The sequence below is a fragment of the Lonchura striata genome, chromosome 3 (assembly GCF_050655825.1).
Source record: "Lonchura striata isolate lonStrDom1 chromosome 3, ASM5065582v1, whole genome shotgun sequence".
Lineage (NCBI taxonomy): Eukaryota > Metazoa > Chordata > Aves > Passeriformes > Estrildidae > Lonchura > Lonchura striata.
Window position 1 is genome coordinate 108,120,930 of NC_140705.1, and position 25,461 is coordinate 108,146,390.

The 25,461-nt window shown below is 49.3% G+C and overlaps 1 protein-coding gene across 2 annotated transcripts; it reads right to left on the bottom strand.

Moving 5' to 3' along the window:
• Positions 1-3: 3 nt before the first annotated feature.
• Positions 4-17,566, bottom strand: FOSL2 (FOS like 2, AP-1 transcription factor subunit). Of its 2 annotated transcripts, none has more exons than XM_021552311.4 (4): positions 16,817-17,566; positions 10,672-10,926; positions 7,050-7,157; positions 4-5,599 (listed from the first exon to the last, which is right to left on the bottom strand). In XM_021552311.4, the coding sequence occupies exons 1-4, from the start codon at positions 16,913-16,915 to the stop codon at positions 5,090-5,092; spliced, it is 972 nt and encodes a 323-aa protein (XP_021407986.3). In that variant the 5' UTR covers positions 16,916-17,566; the 3' UTR covers positions 4-5,089. The 2 variants fall into 2 exon arrangements, with proteins under 2 accessions (XP_021407986.3, XP_085433328.1); XM_085577202.1 differs by lacking the exon at positions 16,817-17,566 and adding an exon at positions 13,380-16,326.
• Positions 17,567-25,461: the final 7,895 nt, after the last annotated feature.

The following is a 25,461-nucleotide window of genomic DNA, read 5'->3' on the forward strand; positions in this document are numbered from 1 at the left end:
AGCTTTTAATTGTTTATGGCAAAGGGAGCTTTTTAATGACTTCAATTAACAGAGAGAACTCCAGTTAGTTCTTGCTATACAAAAGTGTCCACAATGTCATTAAAACGAGATTTACAAGTGTCATAACTCTCAGCAGCACAGTCAACAATACAGCCAATCATTACAAGTGAGCACCAAAAGAGAAGGGGGGAATATCATACCACTGAGGAATTGGATGAAAAGGAGTATGGGGGGAGAAGGTGCAGAGGAAAAATGAAAAGTCATTTTTTTCTTTTCAGTCTAGATTGATTTTATTCTACAAAATGCTACTCAGTTAAAATTGTAAAAGCAAAACCATTTTAATATGTTCTTTCTTTTTAGCAGCAAGCTTTCTCTAACAAGCTTTTTGTTTTAGTGCAAATACTGTAGGCCTGTAATTCAGTAAAATAACAACAGAAAAGAGACAACACCAGAGAGAATGCCTCAGGGCTGAAATTCCCCAGGACTGCAAGAACAACATCAAGACCACTACTAACTAGCAAAGAAAGGTCCCACTTCAGCAGTCATCTTTAAGAACCTCTGTGGCAGAAACTATTTCATTGTAGACAGAGAGAAAAAAAAAAAAGAAAAAAAAAAAAAGAAAACCCATGATATAAAACTTTTGAGGAAAAAAAAAAAAGATAATGGTGCCCCAAACCTTCAACAATCCTCATGGTCACCTATTAGTCACTGAGACTTCATTTCACTACTGACACCTGCTTCTCAGCAGCAAAATGCTGCTGCTGATGCTTTCAATTTGTTCCACATGAGTGGAATCAGAACCAGGCCCTTTCTGTATCTGAGGATCTTAAAGCAGACTTTAGTGACACTAGTAACTTATCTCTCTAATAAAGATGCACTATCCCTTACTGATGTTACTTTGAACTACACAGTATATCAAGATATATACAACAGTTTATCCTCTCACTGAGCAAAAACAATTGGATACCTATTTCCTACACATTTTAATATGGTTTTAACATCAAGTAACCACAAACAAGAAAGTGGAATAACCCTTTAATCATACAGGATAGGAGGGGAACAATTAAGTAAAACAGGATTGCATTTTATTATTATCTTGTATTCTGAGATTTGTCCTGAACTCCACCTACTTACTGTTCACAGAGGAATGATAATGCATCTTTAAAAACGTATCTCTTTTTACATTTTATACAGACAACAACAAAACTCAGATTCTTTTATTTAAGGAATCAAAAAAAATTATTAGCCTAAAAAAAAAGAAGATTGTAGTATTTTTAATGCTTTCTTTATTATATCCAAGTCTTGAACAGAAAAAAAAGATGTAAACATGATAAATAAATAAGAAATAAATGTATATTGTTCCCCCCACCTCTTAAAATGTTTGACTTGGCCTTCCTAATGAAAATGAACTTATGTCATGATAATAAGATTTCTTACATTTCAGAAGTCTGTTTTAAAATGAAAAAAAAGCAACAACCAAACACCAGGAATGTGATTTGGGTGGATGTTAAATTAATGGCGGGCAGATCTGCTGGAGCAGGCACAAGACAGCTGCCTGCCAATAAATAATAAGAGACCAGGGAGAAGGGAGGTGTCTTAGGTTTGTTTTCATTTTGGTTTTTTTTTTCTTTTCATTTAGGATGAAGGCCAGGTGGATCCTACATACAGTAAGCAGCAAAATTAAAGGTTCAGATGAACTAAATAGATCATTTAAATAATAATTATAAAAACACAACAGAGAGCTACTGTCCCCAGCATGTTGGTCCCAAATCCCATCACACCACAAGTGGATTGAGACTTACCCAGTCTCCAGACCTACAAGAAAGGAATATATGAAGGCAATATGCCACAACTGGGAAAGGAGAAGGAGGAATGAGGGCAAAACTGGAATGGCAAATATCACCTAGAAGCTGAATGTTTCCTTCAATGCAGCTGCTACTACTCCTCCCAGTTTGGCAATGATTAATTTAGGATTAATTTAGGAGAAGCTTTGTTGGGCCAGACACCAGGGGGCTGACCCAATACCAACTGAAATTCCCTGGGCCTTTTTCATTTACTTCAACAACTCTGACAGCACTAGTTACAGCAGCTCCCACATCCCCACTACATGCAGAACATGGAGACACTACATTTAGGAATCAGCAGGGAAGGTACTCATGGAAAATAACATTTTGGGCATAGGAAGAACAATCAATTCCCAAAGAGCACACCAGAAAACAATAAAAGAAAGGGGCAGACCAAATGGGAATGAAGTTGTACCTGCCTGCCAGAAACTAAATAAAAGTAAGGCTGATCCACATAACACAAAAGGCTGGAGACCAGCAATCCCAACACAGACATTCTTTGAGAGACTTGAGGGAGAAAACAGGCACCAGGTATCTGGGGCAGTAGAAAATAATCCTCTTTTTTGAGGAGTTTCACATGGCTCCCATCAATATCACAGGTCAGGAAAGGGAAACATCTTGTTCTGTCTCTCAGCAGGTCAATGACCAGGCAGGAGGGCAGTGGACAAGGACCAGCTGAAGCTCCTTTTGGCAATGATTCAGTGACCAGAAGCAAAGGTAGGTTTTTGTTGTTCCACCAGTTAGATCTGAAAAGACACCTGACTTCCTGAAACCCCTACAAGGGGTGGATGTTCCTGATCTCACAGGAGACAGCAATCTTGGTCAGCTAGCCACAAAAGTAGCTGCATCATTTTAAAACTCAGCCACCACCTTGTCAGTGTTTTTCTCCTCAAAAATGTGTGAAAATGTCATGCAGAGATGTTTTATTAACAGTTTTAGATTCTCAGTCCAGAGTGGCCCAAACAAGCTGCATTTTCACCTAAAGTGGTATAATCTATGTAAAACCCTAGGAAAAGTGGATCCTTTGTACTAACTATGGGAAATTAAATATCTACTTCATTAGGAAGGAAGTTTTGATGTACATGTAAGGACAATACAACTCCATTACTAATTTTACTTACTGTGTGAGCTCCATTTGAAACCTCTAGCACCAATATCAAAATGGAAGTGTTTAAGCAATACAGAAAAAGCCTGAATCCAATCGGCTTTATGAAGCAAAAGGATCCCTCATATTTCTGTCAGGTTTGGTAAGTACTTGGGTTAAAAATAATAGTTATAATAAAAAAGCGAAAGTTCACCTTTAGAGCCAGAATAGTGTCCCATTGAAAGGATTCAAGGAATGGGCAGTGGCCAGAGTTTGAGGGAAACTAGCCCTGCTGAATAAAGTTCCAGTTCTACAACACTGAAACCTATTAATTCCCAGTAGAGTTGGTGGGGACTGCAGCAGTTTTGCATCCCATTTGCCTAGCCCTATAATTGTATGTTGCATTTCCCCAGGTCCAGCCTGAACAAGAAATGCCCCAGTTTCAGTTGATTAAAAAAAAAAGCATAATATATATATGTATGTGTGTGTGTGTGTGTGTGTATAAAAGAAAAAGACAATCTCACACCAAAATAAATTGCTGCCACCACAGCTTCAACAGGCAGGACCAAAGAGCTATCTCCTAAGTGGTTTAGCTGACAAGCTGGGCAATCCTAGTGTGCACAGGGTCATGGTTTGCCAGTGCTTTGACATCAACAGGAACTGAGCTTGGCTCCAAGTGGAAATAGATTACACACATTACTGTTTTCAGTAGTGAACATGAGCACTGGAGACCTTGTGCCCTCTGTGAACACTTAGTAGTAGCAGTCAAGCCCACAGGCTAGAGAAGGACCCAAGACTAGGGAAAGAGCCCTTTAGTTTGATTCTTTGTCTTCAGGCCAATCAACCACAACAAAACAAGATCAATTGTAATGCAAAGAAAAAACAGAGGCCAAAGACCAAGGTGCAAATAATGCTAATCGATTTTCCTCAGCTGTCAATTTGTCATTTGCCAGAGCTTGTCAGAAGCTCTGTTTTAGTTCAAATAGATCAACACTTTATCCATGCCATTCCTGCCTGGTCAGGAGCTGGGGCCTTGTGGCCTGTGCTGGTGGATATGTGCTGCTTTGTTTCCCAACAATGAAAAAAATCAGCAAGGGTACAGCCAGCTAATTTCACTGCTGCTGCCAGTCTCCATCCTAGATTTATGGGCATGTGGTGCCACCTCTTTTTTTGTACCATGTTCTGCAAATATGGCCAAGGGGAGGGGAAGCTTTACTAACAGGAAGAGATCAGCGTCTGAGTCAGGAGCCCTGATGGGAAGGAAGATGTAATACTCCCTAGACAGCAGGCAGCCCAGGAAAAGTAAACAAGCAGCAGACTTGATATCCAGCTAACTAGGGTAAAACCCTGCCAGTGACTGGTAAGTGCCAGGCCAGCAGCTTTTCTGGTGCTACTTCGGCCCTGAGATGCTAACTTGGTTTTATGAGGAGCCCAAGGTGATAAATATATCCACATTTTTAAAAATAAAGGCTTCCACGTGAGACTTCTGCTGTCTCTATGCCTCATGCTAGAGACTACAAACTATGCCCTTGCTGCTGAGCTCTTGGGCTCCTCTTGGTCCCCTTATCTGCTGGTCCTCCCAGCTATCATCCTCCTGTCTGGACAACCCTACGTGCTTCCCACAGCTATTCCCAAGGGAAAAAATCCTAATTAGACTTTAGAGTTCAGAACAACTGAGTGAAATGTAATGGGATCGACAACATTGGAAATTATATGCAAAGAGAGAGAGCGAGCACGCGAGAGAGAAGTTGTAAGATCGACTAACCAGAGTGATTTAAGCACAGAGCACAACCCATCAAGTCAATCCACCAAGGAAAGGGACGACTAGCAACTGTCTGCAGCTCGCCTTCAGTCCTGGCCAGGAGCGCTCCCCAAGTCCACTACGGTCACAAAGAGGTTTCCACAGGCAGTCCCTACAGAGCAGACATCACCCTCTCCAAACAACCCTGGCATGTCAGTCCCACCCTTGCCGTTTCCTGCCTCCAGGGAGCTGGCGTTGGTCCTCACTCTCCTTCCTGGAGCTGTAGCACTTCCCCATCCTTGTTCTTGCTGCCCTTGTGCTTGAACGATCCCGTGCCTGTCTCTAATCCCACGGAGGGAGCTCCCCCCATGGTGCTGTGGGGGATGTAACACACTGGCAAAATGGGGGGCCGCAGGGGGATTACAACGCCAGCAAGGTGGGAGAGTTCAAGGAATCTGAGGACTGGTCCCCACTGCTGCTGCTCCTCCGGTGAGCTTTGGAGCAGGACTCAGAAGGGGAGAGAGGAGACTCCTGATCCAACACGTTAGGGTAGGTGAACACCAAGTTGGAAGAGCCAGGAGTGATGGCTGGTGTTGAGGTCACCACAATGGGAGTGTTGAGTGCCTCCTCCCCATAAAAACCTCCAGCAATGCTGATGGGCTTAATGACAGACCTCTGGGCTTTGTCAAGGACCAAAGAGGAAGATGGGATCTCTTCCTCCACAGGCTCCTGCTTCACCACCACTGCTCCACTTGCTCCAGTCCGAATGCTCTGGAGGCTGCTAGATGGTGGGCTCCGACGTTCCTCGGGGCTGATTTTGCACACAGGGCTGTGAGCCACCAGCATAAACTCCAGCTTCTCCTTCTCCTTCTGGAGCTCAGCGATCTCCTTTTGCAGCACTGACTTCTCCTCCTCCAGTTCTTCAGTTTCCTGCAGACAAAAGGGGAATAAATAAATAAAATAGCAAAGGATCTGGAACTACTCACCTGGAACAGGGCCACCAAGTCCAGATCCCATCTGGCACAGGCAGATACACCCCAGACTCTTCATGAGCCAAGCAGACACCAGGTCATTGCCAGTCAAACATCTTGTGTTTCATGTTTCTATTTGTAGGCTATTCCCAAACATCACTAATCTAAGGGTTATAAATAATCTCATGAATTTGCCTTAATTCTCTGATGGCTAGTTTTTGCCACTCTGCCTTGGTCTGTGATTTCAGTCTTCTCCCTTGCTCTCTGCCTGACGGACACTTTAGCAGAGGACCCAGATCTCCTCTTATTGTATTTTCATGTTAGGCTAGTAATATTCTTTTCACTTTGACAGAGGTAGTGTATAGCAGTCACTAAATGGTTTCCATTTTATTTCTGTAGTGCATATTCCAGATTAAGTCTGACACTGGTCTAACTCTTATCCAAAGGACTAACACTGGATCACCCCTTGATGCATCCTACAATGATTATGTTTACTTTTCCCATGGTCACGTCACACAGATGGATCACAGTCAGTCTGGGAGCATTTGGTGCCTTACCATGTGAGGAGCTCGTAACTTCACAAAATTCACACTCCGCCCTTCAGGATACAACTTCCCACTTTGCACACTCCTCTCACTTCTATCACTTTGGACATTTCTATAGGATGTCCTGCCTCGCCTACACTGAGAACATCTCCTAATTCGAGGCAGCAGCATGTTTCACAGGTGTGCTTTCACTGCTGCTGTGCTTGCTAACAAGATCATTGGATAAAACCAGGCTGGCTCTTGACCAGGAGCACTAGAGCTTCAGCTTATTTCACACAACCCAATCTTGTCTTCTCTTCAACCAGTGCCTTACCTACCCTTAGTTCTTATTCTCAGCTCTACCTTCTCCAGCTTTACTAATTATTACTCATACAGCATCAGGGCACACATCTCTGTGGTGCTTCCTTTTGGAAGGAAGTCAGTTACTGCCCCACCTCCAAAGGAGGAGTAAGCCTAAAGGGTGTAGCTCTGATAGGTACACATAACACCTGTCTTGTTTTCTATGGCTTTCAGATGATCCTACCTCTTCAGTGTTTTTGTCCTTAAAGCCTGCCTTTGAGGCACGCAGCGTCTTTATTTCCACTTATGAAAGGTGACCAGAGTCAGGGAGATTTGTGCCAGTTGAGAGGTGAGAAGGGAAGAGAGCTCCTAGGACATTTTGGGCACTCATCAAGGAGAATGTTAGGGCCCTAAGCTCCAGGCCCAAGTCCCCCTCATCAGCTCCTGCCGATGTAAGAGCAGTACCCTTGGGCAGCCTTGGATGAGGAAGGCAGGCTCTGAAGCATCGTGGAGGAAGAACAATGCCCTTGGAGCCGGTTGGAAGGGTGGCCCACAAGGAAGGAGAAATGTATGCAGGGCACGTACCGCCTGGAGTTTCTCTGTTAGCTCCCGACGCCTGTTACGACACTTAGCAGCTGCCAGCTTGTTCCTCTCTCTCCGGATCCTTCGCTTCTCTTCTTCCTCAGGCGACAGCTGTGGGCAAGTGCCAAGAAAATCCAATCAGATCTGAGCAAGGCATTCCTTTAAGTTTGTGAGGATTTAACCACAATGCAAAGGAAAAAAGCCTGATCCAGCAGGATGCTGAGCACTCCCCCTCGTCACTGCTGCCAGCAGAAGATGAAAGCACACAGTATCTCTGCTGCACCAGGTCTTAGTAGAAGGGAGAGGAGAAGGAACAGGGCACAAGGAGAAGATTGTGTAAGAGGACAGTGAATCTGCACCAAGGCCAAACAGATAAAAGATGCTCTGATTGTTTCACAACTTGGGTGGTATGTTAAGCAAAACCAGAGCACAATGTTGTAAGTGCCTCTTTCTTGAAAGAAAATATCTGCTGCTTCCCACACAAAAATACTTGTTCTCTTGAAGGTCGGAATGGTGTACAGGGGGAAGCAGGGAAATCAGCAGAGCTCCCATGAAGTCCGTGAAGCAACAATGATTTATACCACCCAAAAATCTGACCTCAGATTTTTGAGCGCTCAGCGAGATAACACACTGCTTCTTGCATCAGCAGGCAAGGCCCCAGTGATATCAAGGGCTTCCTGAGGCCAGCTGACATCCTCACTGATGTAAATCAGGACCAATTCCATAGAAACCCATCCAGCTACACTCTTGCGAAACCAGAGGAAGTGAGCAAGGAGCTTGCAAGACCTGGTCAAAGCTATGCCTAGCTTTGGGGGTTTGAGACAAGGTTTTACAAACCCCAGCAGCAGCAGACAGGCTTGTGCCGTGGCCAAAGCCAAGGAGCCAGTAGAGCAGGGCGGAGAGGCCAACACTGTGGCTCGCAGGAGCCGTGCAGCTAGTGCAGTGAGGGGATCCAGCGGGAGCCGTGCCGGCAGAGCGGCACGGGGGATCCAGGGCACGTGCCCAGCCCTTACTCCACCCTCGTGCCCCACACTTCAGCCTCACCCAGCCCGTGTGTGCTGCAGGGACTCTGCCCTGCTGACTGCAAACGAAAGCAAAACCCTGACACCTGGCAAAGCACGTCAGATCTCAGAGTGCCAGCACAGAATGGTAAGGAACACGTCTTCAGGGAAGCTTCAGTTTTAATATCTTCACGGACTGTCGATGTCACAAATGAGACATTCACAGTTTTACTATCTTTTCTTTTTAGTGTTAGTTTTACTCCAACCTCAGCTTAGTTTGTTTTGGCTTGCTCTATCTCCCTAATTTTGATGTTTGCAGTTTCAGTAAGTTTACTTCAGCCTCTGGGCATTCAACTCGCTCATTTCTGCTTTTTTCAGGATCTGATCTGTGCCTGTGATTTCACCTGCATGTAACATGAGCCCCTGGATGCTCACTGAGCAACACAAGCAATTCTAGAACTACAGGACACAGAATTTAGGCCCAAAAGCTTTTTCCATCAGCAGCTCACAATGTCCATGCTAGGGTGGGGGTGTACCTCCATTCTGCTGGGCAGAACATTTCCCCCAGTAAGGAGCCCTGCAGGCATTGCTCTGCCCACTCACTCCCCACCCCACACAAGTGCAGGGTAAAAATGTATTTGCACACAAGTATCTACAGTATGGCAAAGCACTGAGCCTATACACAGAACCTATGCTGACTTAGGGCCCTTGTGTAGAGTCTTCAAGAGCCTTTTCATGCTTTGGAAGCACAGATCTCATTGGAATATGTTTGGAGTAAAATTTCTGCTACAAAGACCTTCAGTAATTTAAAAATTATCTGTTTCAAAGACTGCTTTGCAAAAATTGCACAGGCAGGGCAGAAGCCCCTAATCTGGATGTTCTTAACATTTTACCAGGTCTAAAAAGGAATATTCCATCAGTGGTTGCTGGATTTGTGGGAAAGTGGTTGGATTTGGCACTCTTTGTGCCCCTGCTGTATGCGTTATTCGTAGCTTGTCCAAGCCCAATACGTGCATTCACTGTCAGGAACGTTCATCAAAACAGGCTCTTTTCATAAAGTGTTACACAAGGTTTTCCAAAAAGGCACTCCGATGTGGTGTTCAAAGCCCTGGAAACCTGAGCCAAAGGGCCACAGTAAAGAGCCCGGGTACTGCCTTAGCACGTGTCTAATCAAAAGGACTTGGCTTTGAATGACCCACAATGAACGGCTTGCAAACAAGCCACAGGCCAGGAATTGCTTGGCAGGCATCCTTCAGCAAATAACTCTGAACAACAAATAAAGCAGAGAATATGGTGATCTCTTCACGGCCAATTTGTGAAGACAGAGGCAGCATTTGTCAAACAAATTAGTTGTTGCTAATTATTCCTCCAGCTCTGTGAGACTTTCTTTGCCTTTGGACACCAGCCCTGCATGCAGGGAACAGGGAAGTAGCTCCAGCTGGTGGAAAAGGCTGGCACGTACCCGAACCACCACAGCTACTCCATCCTTCCTCCCAAAAATGGGTCCTCACTGCAGCCATGCCAGCTCCCCACACAGAGGTACTGCTAAACTCTGTCTTCAACCTCTTGGGTCTAAACCAGACAGCAACTCCACATAAAATAATCGGACTGTGAATCAAAACAGATGACGCAGAAGTAAAAGTAGGGCTGGCGAGTCTTATTAGAAACAGACCTCACGCAACAGCGTGCGCTCGTGTCTGGAGGGTGAGCAGTGTGTCTCACTCTGCAGTGACCCACACAAATGCTGCTTAGGAACAACTTGGGGAGATCAAGTTTAGTCAGATCTAATTTTTTTTTTTTTTAAGAGAAATCAGCCTAGCACTGTGAATAGCTGTTCACCAGACAGCCCTGGAAAAGGCTGATTCTTACTAAGAGGGGAACAACAGTGCTGATGTCCAGAAGATAAGATGCCTGCACCTAGTCCACCAGATCCAGGGTCCCAGCTTGATAATCCCATTAGGAGGTTGAGCACAGGGCAAACCTCTGGGTTGGGAGTAGAAAAATCTCTTAGGGGATCCCCACCAAACTGCTGCAAAAAGATCAAGGAATCACAGGTTTGTAACGGGAAGGTGGATTTAGACCCCAGTCCTCAAGAAGGTTCTTCATATTAGAATTGAGGTGCTCTAGAGAAGCTGTTCCTCCCTGCATGCTGCTGGCTGGTACTATAAGGGTATCACAAATGGAGACTGGCGCAGTGCTAGCAGCTACAGAGCTGACAGAAAACACTAGCTGATGTAATCTGGTGTCAGATTCGTAAAGGGCATACATGAAAGCCACTCTGCTTTCTTGGAGGTTTCCTTCTGCCTGGAGTGGCAGAGATACTCAAACTGAAACCCAGGGCTTAACTTCAGAGTTTCACCTGCTTTTGAAACCAAGCCGCAATGCGGGCTGGTGGTGCAAAGTGTTGGATGAAGACTGGGTAAATCTCACCATATGATGAGGAGGCAGCAATAAAAGTCATCCTCCAGCTTACACACCCTACACCACCCTAAGAAGCCCCAGCACGTGAACAGCACCAGGGATGGACCTCAGTGTTCCCCTGTGGTGCTGGGAGGGCATGGGAGGGGAAAATCTCTGTATGGAGGTTTTCAAGGCACTCCCAGCTGCTGTCCCCACTGTGTTACCTGCTCATCTCTCCGTCTCCGTCCCACCGTGGTGCCGATGGTTTTGATGACGCCGGGCCGCTGGAGCGCTGTGTGCCCGGCCACTGAGGACAGCGGGGGCAGCGGGTGGCTGTAGGGGTGCGAGCGGGAGTAAGGGCTTGACATGGAGGTGATGACGGTGGGCTGGACCATCCACTGCAGGTCTTGGCTGGTTGTGATGGCGTTGATCGTAGGGATAAAAGCACTGCCTGATCCTGGCATATCTACTCGAAATTTCTAGGAGGAAGCACAGAGGAGAAGAGGGACAGAGAGCAAAGAAACCGTCAGTGAGAGCAGAACGTAAGTGGTTACTCCAAAACCAGCTAGGCCCTCAGGAGCCCTCAGTGAGGATCAAAGCAGCACCTGAAGCAAGAACACCAGTAGCTGGTGCCTCTGCAGCATCCCAAGCTGCCCCTGCCTGCCACAGCCCCCAAGGAAGGCACTGGGCTCAGGCACTTCCCCTCCAGAGCAGCCCTGCCCTCTCCCAACCCCTTTCCTCTTCCCCCACACAGCTCCCCAACATACCCTAACCCAGCTTCCCCTCCCAGGCACCATCCCCACTGCTGCCACCTCCTGCCAGTGCCCACCACTCCTTCCGGCATGGAGCAAAAGGGGAATTAAGGAGTTTCTAGAGAAACACTTCTCTTCAAGCCCAAAGAAAAGGAAGAGAGCCTTCAGTTCTGAAATACCATTACCAAGCAGAGCAAAGCCTCCTTTCACCAAAGGATTGCCCTGAAATTTGGGCTTGGTCCACGTAGGGCTTGGTATGGCAAGAACAGCAGCCTGCTTCTCCTTCAGTAGCTCTGTGCTCACTGAGAAACCCAGCCCTGAGATGGTTACGTGCAAGGATATGTATTTTAATAGCAGCCTATAAAGTAGGTCTTAGGATTCAGATCGGACAAGTTCCCTGCAGCTCTCTGCACTGTCTAGACAAAACAAGGCAGCAGTAAAACCAAGGCAGCAGGTAATGATCGCCTCCAAAATACATGTACACCTTCTTTCAGACAGAGGTAAATCCATCTGGATAATACGCTGGCACTAAATTGCAAGGAAAACAATCGCTTGTCCCCGGAGGGGGAAGCAGGATAGAAAGAATGTTTTTGTCTATGCTGAGCTCCTTCAGGAGGCTTTCAATGGTTAGGCTGGAATTAACTCACAGACAGGCTTTGCTCCAGCAATCACTGAGCAAGGGACAGGGCTTGTAGGACCCACAGCTATCACCACCACTGGTTTGTAAGCCCTGAAATGACTGCATGAAAAATGCACATTCTTGGGTCAACAACCTAGCTTCCCAGAGAAGCGAGAGCCCTTGCATCAGCCTGACCTCAGCTCAGGTAAGCGTCCCAGATAAGGGACACCAACACAGATTTCCTTTTCAGGGTGTGCCTAGTCAAGCACCTTAAGAGCTTTGTTAAAGCAAGGCTACTGCAAATAGTATTTCACATGCTGATAGCTACAGCACTTCAGGCCAGCATTACCGAGCTGCCAACACCTGAAGACCAGGAGAGCCAGTCTGAATACCGACAGCTGCTGACTTACACCTCTGAACAGCTCAAAATCTAGCAAGAAAGGATGAGAGAAGGAAGGAGTGAGTCAAGTTAAGCAGGCGGGGAAATTACACAGAGAGGATGACACTGATACTAAGACCTTGGCAAAACCCCCAACAGCACCTCAGAGATTCACTTGGAGCTTGAGTCCAACACAGCCTCAGCTCATCCCACATTCCAGAGTCCATGTCGCCTCCCCCAATTTAGTTAAAGAGGCTCCAAGACACAAACTGTCAACACTATAGAATCAGAATTTATGGGTGCAAATCCCCTCCTTTGCTCTGCATGGTGTAGGCTGTGACCACATGGCACAGAAGAGGATGCATTGGTGCCTCCATAAGCAGAACACAAGAGGACCTTAACCTCACAGAAGGGAGGAAGTGCGAGACCAGTTGAACCACAAGCTCAACTCAAGGGATGTGAGCCCTACTTCCAGATCCGCAAGTGGCTTCTACCACCACCATTACCTATCTGTGCCACCCTCCCTTTCATATCCAAAAAGCAGAGAAGAAATGTCCTGTCTTCCTTGCAGGGACACTACAAAGCTATGACTACAAAACATCCAGAGAGCTTCTGGTGCTTTGCCATAGAGATACCACTGGCATTCCAAAGCTAACCTTTGCCTCCAACACTCAATGTGCTAAAAATTCCCAACAGAGGTTGTGAGTCAGATCCACCATCAAATCAACCATGTACAAGCATCTGACACAAAAATCAGGCTCCAAATATTGACTAAGCAAGTACTCCATTTCCAACCACGCCTGTATTCAACCTAGGGCCCTTCTGTAACACTAGGAGAGGTTTTTGAACAGCAAAGGGGAGCTGCTCAGTTCAGCCACATCCCTCTGCAGCTTCACAATGCTTGCTTGCAGACCTGGGGGAAAGAGACCAGTTCCTCCCTGTGCCATGCCCCATCTCTGTCACCAGCTTCCCTTCTAATAATTCAAAATATCTTAGAAATAAAAAAATAAAAAAAATCCCCCAAACCTGTACTCTGTACTTTCCAAAAGCAGTATTTTTCCTGGATAACTAATTAAGGGACACACTGCTGTGTCAGGTGGAGTCTTCAGACACAGTGTGCTCAGTCTAACACCAGGTTTAACAAGCATTGCTTCCCTGACTGATCAGGCTTTCCACACATACCTTGCTTTCCCTGCTAGGACACTGCACCGGATCAGCTCTGCTGTGCCAAAATGCTGCTGAGCCCCACATTCTGCCCAGCAGCCATCAGCTCCGACCCTGGGATGCTGCTGGTTGCAGTGGCATGCCCTGAATTCCCTGTCACCTCCCCAGCACAGCCCCTTTGAGCACCAGCCTCCTCACACAGAAGTGCCAGAACTTCCCCCAAACAGCAGCCCCATCTTTGCTCTCCTCGCCCCTCCTCCTCTCAGAGAGCTTCAATGCCCCTGCCAGCCTGACAGCACTGCTTGCCTTCACCCACCTCCCCACTTCTTCTCTTTCCAGACCCTCTCCTGCCTCCTCCTCTCACAGGACATGCACAGCTGTCCTCTCCTGACCCACGAGAAGCTCCTGGAAGCAGGTCTCTGCCAGCTCTCAGCTCTTCTTCTCTACAAGGAGTTCAGTACGCTACAGAAAGATGAGGCGATAGGGAGATTGCAGGGCTACACACGCAGCACGCGCTCAGCCGCCAACCCACCGCTCTCCTCCTGACCCCAGCAAACACACATGAAGGTATCATTAAAAAACCCCAACAACTAAACAGCAAACAGAAAGAGTCCTGTTATTAAGTGTGCCAAGAACTGAGGTCAGTCTCTGCTCTGCCTTAAAAATATGGGGTTGGATGAGAGCCTTCCTTCTCAGATCCACAGTCGGGGGAGGCTCCAGCGAGTCCTGCCACAAGCAGGGACAGCCTATGTTAGCAGCTCACAACTTAGCAGCACAGACAGCATGGGGACATTTCAAGCTTTGGCTTTGTGTTTCCTTGCTCCACCTTAAAGTTTCTGTAGAGCACCCCGATGTGTTCTTTGGTCCACTGAGAAGCACTAGAAACCCGTCAAGAAATTGGTATAATGGCTGGGGGAAAAGAAGAATCAAACCAAACAACAAAGCGACTGAGAAAAATTCTAGAGCATCTTCAACATTACTCAGTTGTCAAATAGGGTGTATGTGATAGATCTTACAATAAATACAAGACCCTTGATGGGTCTCCTATGTTGAGCAGCTTATCAAAGGAAAACTGGACACAATGCTATAATATCTCAGGGGAAACTTGACCACTCTGAAAGAGTACACAAACTCTACCCATTAAAGTCTATGTTTACCACATGGCAAGTCAGTGATTAGGAAAATAGCATGACACGCAACTTAAAAGAAAAATGTTCCAGTGCTGTGCTCTATGGGAAAAAATAATTAAAAACCATCAAAGTTTTGGCTCAGAGACATAGTTTCCATTTAAACATGTGACTGATGCATCTTTTCTTGCTTTTGGGAGAAAAAAAAAGAGAACACAATAAAGAAAAAATTTCAGCAATGCATATTTTCTGTAGTGATAAAACTGCAGATCTCCATAGACCAGAATCAGCAGAACAGCCCAACTGCTAGGGTAAAGGCAACGCTTACATTTGATCCTAATCTACAACATCTGTAAGGATCAAGGGAAAGACAGAGCACAAGGCCTTAAGAAATCTCCCGGATTCTTAAAGAAAACATTTATGTTCTCGCTAAGCCAACGTCCTGCTCAAAGCCCTGTTTCAGATAGTAACCCTAGAAACTGGGCTCTGGTCCCCGTATCAGCACGCACACCAGCTGCCCGGGGAAGACGTGGAGCCCCAGAAAAAGGGGAAAACCCAGTTATTGCTCAGCCTGTGACAGCTCAAATGTGAAGCGGTTGATGGAGTTTCTCGACCTCCCGCAGCAAGTGCTTGAATCCAGAGCAGCTGTTAAATCACGGCAGGAAAGGGAGAGTGAGAATTTTGCAGTTTGCCGGGCGTTTCCAGCTTCTCAGTCCCCTTTCCCGCTCCCCCAGCCTGTCCTAGCGTTTACTGTAAACCAGGGAATAAGCTTTAGCTGAGCTAGAATCCCTGGAAACCCAGGTCCGCAGCCCGCAGAGGGCACCAGCGAGATGCGTTTGGAGCAGGCGGGGAGCGGCAGCGAGTCATTTCTGGTAAAACTTCTTTAATGTGAGGAATGTCACGGGCTGGTACGGCTGGCAGAGTTTAAGACTGGACTTTTTTCCTTCTTTTTTTTTTTCTCTTTTAATTATCCTATGACTCCCTGATGTGAAGGCTACACTGCGCTCACAATGCCAGTTCGCTCATACAAGCCACAGAAGAAATAATATTATGAGAAAAAGAAAAAAAGGGGGGGGGGGGGGGTGAGAAGCCCAAATCTGAAAAGGCAAAAAAAGAGTGAGGCTGGGCCAGCTGATGTAAACAAGTTATGAAATAACCCAGGTTTGTATAACTGGCCCGATTGTGTAATGCCTTCCCCAGAAGTGGTAGATTTAGTCGATCTAGGCATATAAGTAATTTCGAGGTATTTTCTTAGGAAAATGAAAGGGAAAAAAACCCAAACCACAAGACTGGGCTTTCAGGTCCGTGAATTCACGCCGCTTCCACAGGAAATATTCCCCATTCTCGAAGCGCCGCCCGGTAGTGGGGCTTGAGCGGGGAGCGGGGCCGGGGAGCGCGGGGAACGCTCCGGCGAGCCCCGGGAAACTCCCGCTCGGAAAAAGCCAGGGCCGGCCGGAGAGCGGCCGGCGGAGCCAAGGGGCGGGCGGGCAGAGGGCTGAGCACGGCGGCCGCGGGGTGCCAGCGTGGGCCCCGTGGCAAAGAGCGTCAGCGCCTCGGAGACAAACTTTAACTGGGGAGAAGCGGGCAGAGACAACCGCAGGCGCTGGAAAGACCCAGAGCTCACTTCCAGCTATCCTGCCGTGTTGCACGGCGGCTGCAACAGCTCCGTGAATAACTCGGGCGGCACCTCCCAAAGTCCCAGCGAAGCCGCCCAAAGTGCTGCGGGCGAGCCCCGGGCACCACCCGAGGCAGCCGCGATGAACGCGGACAGCGAGAAGCTCCCAATGAGAACAAAAGCAGGAAGGAGGAAGAGTTCGGTGCGCCCCTGTATTCGCGCTACCGACCTCGCAGAGAAGTCGCCCGCGGTAGCCCTTTGATTGCCGAGCGGGTCCCGGCCCGGCGCTGCGGCGGGTGCCCGGGCTACAGGCGGGGGCTCGGCTACGACACCCGGCGACCCCGCTGCACCCGGGGCCGCGCCAGCGGAGCCTGCCCGCCGGGCGCTCGTCACCGCACGTCCCCGCTCGGGCAGGCCGTGGCTCCCACAACACCGACAGGCGGGGAACTCCGCTCAGCGTCCCTCCGGACGCGTCGCGGCACCGCTCCGGGGCGGGAGGGAAAGCGGCGGCGCCCCGCGGAGGGCGGCGGCACGGAGCGGCGGCTGCGGGCAGCCCCGCGCCCCTGCGGCCGCCGCCTCTCCGCCGGGCGCCCGTGCCTGCACCGCGGAGGAAGCGCCGGCCGCTCCCCGGGCGTGGCGGTGAACTCCCGTCCCGGGAGCGCTCGGAGCAGCCCCCGGAGGGACCGGGGGAGAGGGGCAGTGCCCGGCCCTACCTGCTGTGCTGCGCCGCTCGAGTAGGTCTCGGGGTGTCCCGGGGAGCCGCTGCTGCCTCTGGAGGAGGTGTCGAAGTTCCCGGGGTAGTCCTGGTACATGGTCCGAGGTCGGGCCGGGGGAGCCGCGTCCCCGCCTTCCCACACTGACACCGCCGCTCCCTCGCCGTCTCCCCGCCCCCTTCTCCCTCCCGACCTCGTCGGCGGTTGCCTTTCGCCTCCCAACGCTCGCCGCGGAGAGGGAAAAAAAAATAATAAAAACGGCTTTGGAGACGAGGAAGAAAGTGGGGGGAAAAGGTAAAAAAAAAAAAAAATTAAAAAAAAAAGAAAAAGGAAAAAATTTAAAATAAAGAGACAACAAAAATAAAAATAATAACAATGATGGTAAAAGTGGCTCAGTTGGCAGCGAGCGCCTGCGGGACGGGACGGGACGGCAGGACTCGGCGGCGCGGCGGGAGCAGAGCCGTGCGCGCAAGCGGGCGCTCGCCGATGTCCTCTCTCCGCAATGCCCGGCGAAACTCGCCTCGCCGGCGGAGCGGCTCCGGGCCCGGGGGCTGCAGGCGGAGCGGTTCTCCTCCGCCCCAACAACCTCCTCCTCCTCCTCCACCACCACCACCACACACCGGCCGCCCCTTTTCCCGGCGCGGGGTGACTCAGCCGGGTCTTGCGCCCCGCGGCTCGGCGGCGCTGCGAGCGGGAGCTCCGCGCGCCCGCGGTGACTCAGAGCAATGGCATCGCCCCGGCCGCGCTCGCTTATTATCCGCCCGCCGCCGCCGCCGCACCATGTGCACTCGCACACGTCAAACCCGCGGCGCACCTCGGCAGCGCGGAGCCTCCCACCTGCCGCCGCGGCGGGGGAGGCGGGCCGGCCGCGGGGGGACGGCGCCCGCCCCGGCCGCGCCCGCCGCGCCGCCCGCCCCGCCGCGCCCGCCCCTGCCGGGCCCGCGGTCCGGGCGGCGGGGCAGGGCGGGCGCGGCGGCGGGGGCAGCGCGGCGCCCGGTTCCCGGCAGGCCCCGCCCTCCCCCGCCCCGCTTGGTGCCGTCCGCTGTCGCACGTTGCCAAAAATGGTCATTTGCGTCGCACGACGCGAGCGCGGGTTTCCTTGCCGCGGATGACGCGCTGCGAGAGGGATTCCCTGCCCGGCCGCCGGGATTTAAAGGCACAGGCGCTCCGCCGGCGCGGGGAGGCTGCGGGGAACAGCGCGGGTCCGGCCCCGCAGACCGGCCCGCCCCGCCTCGGTGTCTCGGGGGGCTTTTGATCCAGCCCTTCTCCCTGCAGGAGGGTGGTCGGCACCAGAGTTGCCCAGGGCTCGATCCGTTTTTCAGAGCATCAATAAACCGAGCGTTGGACTCGTCTAGTTTTTATAGCATCGTTAAACTACTTCATTTATTTATTTTATTTATTTATATATATTTTATTTCTATTACTTTACATTTTTATTATTTTACATTTCTATTATTTTGCATTTTCGTGGTTATTACTTCTATAATTTTAATTTCTTTTCATTAACTACATTTTCCTTTTGTTTACTAATATTGTGCACTAATATTTTTAAATTTCTCTTTAATTTTAAACTATTCTTCCTATTTACTTTTCATGTAAATTTTTATTATTTTCATTCGTATTCAAATTTGATAACTATTCTTACCTTTCCTCCCTCCCCCCCCCACCCCCCTTATTTTATTTTTTAATTATTTAATTTTTACTTTTTAAGTGGACACCTCCATCCTCCTAGGATCTGCAGAGCCACTCTAGGTCTCCAAACCAGAGTATGTCACAGGGACATCAGGTGACAGCCCCGGGCTTCCCTGCAGCAGAAACCCGTGGGACAAGGACTGTCCCAGCCTGCCGCGGCTGGCTCTGGCATTGCCAGGTCACTGACGAGCACAGGCTGGAAGGTGGCAGAAGCAGATAGAGCAGAGCCAGCACACACAGAACGCGGGCTCTGTGCTGATCTGCAGCGAACACAGCAGATTGTTCAAATGCCACTCCTAGACACAAAGTGTCTCATTTCCACCCTCCCTGGAGGATTTGCCCAGCACTGGGCAAGTCCTTTTTGCTAGTAGGGAGGGAGAAGTCATCTAAGCTCAAGCTATAAAATCCCATTTAAGCTGTCTCACGGACAAGGTATTTTCCCACAGGAGCCCATCTGAAAGCAGCGGGCTTTCCTCCACTCACACTGTGCTCCTTGGAAGGCAGTAGCAGCACCCATCTCAACCTTGGAGCCTTCAGGAACTCTGAAATGAAACACCCCATGGGGGTTAAGTCCTCAGCACTTAGTTCTTTTTTAGCACTGACTTAGGAATTTGGGACTGAAATTCCTGCCGATGCGGTTTAGTTTTCAGCACCTTCATTATTCAGGCAATTGAAATTCTCCCTCCAAAGTAGCTGGCCTATTTCAGGCAGCACCTGACTTTGGAGGAGGTGGGGAAAGGGCTGTAAAAATATACCCATGTTTCCAACTCGAAGTGCACTAGGAGTGAGGGGTGGGGAGGGGGAGAAGTGCTCTAGCAGGCACAGTGAGGCCGTGATGTGTTTTCCCCTTGGGTGGCAGGTGATCTTCACATGCTGCTTTCTGCTGGAAAGAGAATTACTTTGAGATGTGCGAGGAATCAGGCTGCAGTTGTCAAGAGATGAAGAGAGAAAGGGTAAAACAAACATCAAAATAAATAAACTTAACAAAAGCTGTGGCTGGCTTTTGGCTGGTCATCACCCTCTGCTCTGCCTCCCCCTCAGGTGAAGGATGCTGCTGGCTCTGAGGCTTGCCAGATGTTAGGAACCACTGCCTGAGCTCATCAATCCTGGCTCTGGTCCTGTTTCACATCAGGCTGGTGGGCTTGTAGAATCCAGTCTGCTGATCAGCAAGAAATGCAAGAAAAGTATTTGGTGTAGGGAAAGAGTGATGGCCAGAAACACGGAAGCAAGATGGGGGTGCTGGAGCATTAGTGTTGCAGCATTTTGCAAGAGGAAAAGAGAGGTGTTTTTCATCCCTCCTCCTAGAATTGTTTCTATACTTTGTCTTCAGCAGTTCATTAACCCTAAACTACCTGCCCTCCTCATGTTTCAGCTCATGCTCATTTTGAACGTTGTTTTCAAACCTTATCCCAACATAATTTTGGCACATCTATCCTGTCCTGCAAAAATTTGCATTAGACCTAGTCTGGGAACAGCTCGTTTGAAATGACATTCAAGGGCTGTTTTAATATTTGGCTGCAGCTAATGTGGATGCAATTAGTTGACACTTTTAAATCCTCAGGTAAAAGCCCTGTAAGAAATGCAGGAAGCTGAATTCACACCTGAGGCCAAGCCCTCAGCTCCTGTAGGGTGATGAACCTCCCTGCCGCAGCTGGACTGGCACCACCTTGCCTTCCGAAAGCTCCTGACCCACACCCATCATGTGATGCTGAAGCTTTATTGTGTATTTACATTGACTTCACTGGAGTTTCTTCTGCCCTGGGAGCACAAAACCCTGCTGGCTAAGACAGGCTCACACGTACAGAAGGAATTGGTACATCCCATTGGTAAAAGATATTCCATCCGATTGAGTCTCCTCATTCCCATATCAGCCCCTTTGTAATACTTTTTATTGTTTTGGATTGAAAGAACTCAGACTAGCCTGGCTCTCAGTACCCCAGACACATGCATTTTTAATACTCATCCAGACCAAGCTGCATTGTGCAATAGGCTCCCTGCTTCCAAAAAACAAGAGATAACATGTACGCCTGCCTAGTCCATTCTTGCCTGAACCAAAGACGAATTAAGACCAGCCCAGGTTCCAGGGCAGGAGAGGATCATTGTAAGGCAAATGAGACCTTGGCTCCTCACGCTTCTCGATTTCGGCAGCAATTAGGAGCCTGAAACCCAGACCTGGGAATGCTTTTCAGAGTGTTTTTTACGGGAATAGTGGATAAGGGCACTTCGCAGCAGCTTAGACTTGGCCCTCGGCAAGCACGTGGCGGGTTGTAAGCATCTCTTCTCCAGCGTCCCCAGCACTGCTGGGCTGCCCCAGCCACCCCGTGTCACCTGCCTGAAGGCAAGATCATTGATTTTCAATTTAAAATATATGCAGCCACGATTCTCCTTCTCCTTGCTCTTCTTCCAACCCTTAAGACATCTCCCGTGAAGAAGCCTGCAGTAATCACTTCACCTAAAATGTGTATTGCCACCCGTGTCAGAGAGCTCGGATGTGCTGGGGCTGTTCCTGCAGTGGGGCAGGGAAGCTTCTGGACCGAGGGGTGGCTGCAGGAGAGTCGGGACTGAAGCACACTGGTGGGGTGTGGGGAGCTGCAGGACAACCTAAGACAAATCATACTCTTCTCCCTGTACAATTCCTCATGTCCTGTTTTAAAATTCACTCCCACCTTCTTGCAAATCGGTGCTTTCTCCGTCACCGTTCATTTTTACACAAGTGACTCTTTTGTTTCCTGAGACCTTTTCCTCGAGCTTTCTGCAGAAGCACATATCCAGGGCTCTCCAGCCCTTCCTGACAATTCTGCTTTCATCTGTGCGTTTAGTCTGCTTTCATATTGTCTCTTTAAGTGCTAAGAGCAAGTGTTTTGATGTTAACTCCTGGGAACGAGCTCTTAAGCTACCACCTCATGCTTAATTACAGTTATTTATTAAGTACTCCAGCATATCCAAGGGAGAATGGAGGTTTTCTCCTTCAAAGGGCTTCTGCATGTGGTTCCTCAAACACTTCTTGTCAAGCACAGAGCTTTTCCTATCCATGTCCTCTTGGACCATGGAGCTCTCTCCCCTGCTGATAACCCCAGGCACGGGGCCATGGGCCTCCCCACAGCAGCACAGCGTATCTTTAGGGCAGGGAGGCACTCCCCTCAATTGTTCTCAGGTGACTGCAGCCTCACTGTCCCTGTGTTCAAGCAGACAGCTGGCTCTGCCCCACATTCCCAGCAGGATGAGTGCTGCCATACTGTCCAGTTCAGGGTAATGACATCAGTGCTGCCACCCTTAACTGCTGCCGGGTGATGTGATGGGCATCATTTAACTCTTTTCCAGTCCTAGTTCAAATAAAAGCCTAGGACAAAGCCAGATGTTGTGAGGCTCTTCCCTTTTCTGAAGCAGGGCTGGGGGACAGGGCCTGGGATACAGATGGGGAAGCAGCAAGGCAGTCCTGCAGCAGGATGGGCACCAGACGCCCCTAGCACTGCTTAGTCAGGCTGGTGGCATGGCCATGGTGTGGGAGCAGCAGCCAGAGGTCCCTGCTGGCTCCCACAGGGTCAGCTCTGCAGAGATCCCAGATGCCAACAAGGCCAAACTACTTCAAAGCAGAAATGGCTTCAGCCTTCTTAACATGTTCCAGGACAAAGATCCTACCAACCCACAAAGTAGCAGGTGCAAGACACGGATTGGGAACAAAGGCTCATTAGGGGTGACCACAACGCACAGTTTACGGCATTTTGCTGGTGTAGGGAAGCAGAAAACAGCTTCAGGAGATCCCTGCCTTTGAATGAACAAGCTTGCTCCTAGCCCCAGAGTACATGGGATGTGAGAGATGGGAACAGAGATCCCACGAGCCTAGCTCTAAGACACCTTTTGGCACAAGATGAACAGTCTTATCTTGATACCTGTGTTTGTTTGCCCAGATCCAAACCTGTTTCAGCAGCGTGAGAGTCTGCCTTGCCCCGCTCCTGCCTCCTGCAGAGACACCACCTCTGATACCAGAAGCCAAACAGTCCAACGAGGCTCATCCACTCTGCAGCCCCCAAAAGATCCCAGGCAGTGCTGCCAGCACAGACCCAGCAGGAGGTCTTTTATGGGATGGGAGCCCTGCCCCGTGGAGCTTGAACATGGATTTTTCCCATTGTCCTGTCTGGTAAGAGACTTGAACGTTTTCTTGCTGTATTTTGTGAACGGAGCCTCACAATCACATTTTCTTGTGTCAGAGCAGTGGAAAGGACTGCAAAACTACCTTAGGAGTAGAAAATCCCACCCCTGCCAGTGCCCCCCACAGCTCAGCAGGACAGATGCTGAGGACTTCTCACCTGAAGTGCCCATGCTCAGGTGCAAACACGAGCAGGCCACAGCCATGCTGCGGAGGGGCACCCAGCCTGTGCAATTGCAGCCTGGGATGGTGGGATGGGCTCTGGTCACCATCCATGTTTCCAGAGTTTCCGAGGTTATTCCCTGAAACACGTGGTGCAGGCCAAGTGGATCACCCAGCTGAGCTTATCAGTCAGCTCATTGTTCCTGCCTGAGTGATTCAGCCCCACCAAAGTGCTCCCTGGCAGCACAGCACCCAGGAGGAGGATGAGGAGGAGGAGGGAGGTGTGCAGTGCACACAGATAGTTCTCCTGATAGTGGGAGGCAGATAAGCACAAGGAACTTAATGGCTGAGCTCAGATCTAGTTGAGGCAGTTTGACCTTTCTGCTGGTAAGCCTGCCTTCAGCTGACATGACAGGCTTTGACACAAGCACTCAGGGGAATTTGTGGCCAATAAGTGAGACTTACTTTCCCCACCAAGTAATATTGATTAGCTCAGTGCCTGCAGACACAGCTTGAGGCAGTGGCGGAGGTTTCAGGGAGGGAGCAGAAGAGACAGCTGAAACGCAAAGGTAGAATTATTTGTTGACTGAACCAGCTAAGTGTCCTTTCTGTCTCCTACCACAATGACCTGTGCACTGCTGAAAACCTTGGAAGAAGGGAGAGTCTTTCCAGTCTGGGCAGTGGCACTGGAGCTGGCTGGTGTCCCCATATGGCCTGGCTCATCTCCATCCCATGGGTGTCCGTGCAATCCAGTGCCTCCTTCCATCTTCCTGAGCCACTTTGTCCTCTGGCATCCCTGGAAAAGAAACATCCATTAGGAGCACTGATGGTTTCTTAGAATGTGGGCATTTAGAACTGAAAACAGACCAAGGATACATCTGAGCACCTGGGAGGGGCTTCTTCCTCTCTTGCCGTCCAGGAGAGGCTCTGGTCCAGCAATCACTCTGTAAGGGTGGCACAGGACTGTGACACCAACCCCAGGTGTGTGCAGCCTCGCTCCGGGAAGCAGTGTGGTGGCATTCCCCTTTGGCTGAGGTCCCCATCCCCTGCAGACCGGTGGTCACTGCTCTCCATGAGCCTGGTGATTCCAAGCTGGCTACAGTGTTATAAGTCACTATGGAGCGTGGAGTGGTTGGATTTCAGCTTCTTGCTGCCTTGGACATCTTGTTGGTGACATCACGAAGCTGAAACGGTGTTCACACTGCAGAAAGTGGCTGCCTGGAGTCTGGTAACACTTAAGTACCAGCAATATTCACCAGATTCTCTTGGACATGCGGTGGAGATTGCTATTATGGGGTGTTACCTTTAAAGTCCTAGTCTAAACACCTTCTGTAATCAACTCCTGGCTTGGTCAGGGATGCAGAATGGGGTTTTTGAAAGCAGCAGAATGTCAGGAAAATCCACAAAAGCCAGAGGTGAAAAGCTGCAAACACCAGCGGTTTATGTCTAAAATGGAGACAGAGTCCTTCAACTTTATTCGACTAAAGGGAGAGGCCACCGGGGTACACACCCGCGGGGTTTTCTCCCTCGAGGTTTTGGAGGGTGCAGTCTCCATTTATCCTAACTCCGGGCCGCATGTTGCCCTCTTCCTTTCCCCACTGGCTGAGGTACTAGGAAGGTACAGCCTTCCCGAACCACCTAGCACATATTCCCCCCTTGAACTACTATTTTATCCCAAAATTCAGGAGTTCAGCCTTGTGCAGTCCCTTGTTTGTTTCAGGAACCAAGCTGTTCGGTCCCGGTAAGGAGCCTGCTGCCCAAAGTCAGTAGACATTAAGACCCATTTCAAAGACGTTAACACCCACACCATCACTCATCAATTTATTTCTGAGGTCATTAGCACGCATCTTTCCTCTCAAGAATGACCCAGAAGTTTGAGTTCCACACAGTCTATGTCAAAGGCATTCTAAGTTCTTTTAAAGTAATGCGTGATATTACATCAACGCTCAGTACAGGAAAACCTACCGAGTATTTTTAATGCTGGGTTAGCTTTTGGAGGATTACAAGGATGCCCTCAGCCAGGATGTTATTGAATCTTTCCACCATCCCCTGCACTTTTCTGTCCTCTGCATTTTTCCGCTTGCTACTGTGTACAGAAAGACAAGGAAAAAGCAGATTTTTTTCCACCTGAGGTCTCAGGGCAGGACCAGGAGGTGCTTCCTCTGCAAAAGTGCCCACCTACCATCCCCGAAGGTAGGGGCACCTACCAGAGCCCCGCAGGCGGAGGAGTCCCGAGCTCTGCTGGGTGCTGTCCTCTGTTGGATCGCTGTGCTGGCGGTTTGCAAAGCTGTCTATTATCGGCACGCTAACAACCTTTCACAACGTTTAATTACTTGGAAAGGTAATCAGTCTTGTGGTAGCTCTTTAAAAAGCATGCCCATTTCACTTGCTCTTGGCAGGGGACTCTGCTTTTTTTTTTGTCTTTCATTCTCGCAATAAATATGTTAAAACTGATCCTGCTCCCAAAGGAAATACCTATTTGTAAAACAGAGAAGATTGCTCCCTGGCTTTCTGGGTACCAGCCCTGAAGCCGGGTGCCATGCCACAGATCTCTCCTACAACACCATCGTGCACAGATTCAGGGAGTCTCCCTGTGTTTCGTGTTGTTTTATTTTGGTTTTCATTTTTTTTAATGGATTCTCGT

Bases quoted from the DNA above. Each gene is read 5' to 3' on its own strand.
- FOSL2 (XM_021552311.4), bottom strand. From the start codon at position 16,915: ATGTACCAGGACTACCCCGGGAACTTCGACACCTCCTCCAGAGGCAGC. The intron at 7,158-10,671 runs GTAACACAGTGG...ACTTGCCCACAG, and splicing joins GGAGACGGAGAGATGAGCAG to CTGTCGCCTGAGGAAGAAGA. The intron at 5,600-7,049 runs GTACGTGCCCTG...TTTTGTCTGCAG, and splicing joins TAACAGAGAAACTCCAGGCG to GAAACTGAAGAACTGGAGGA.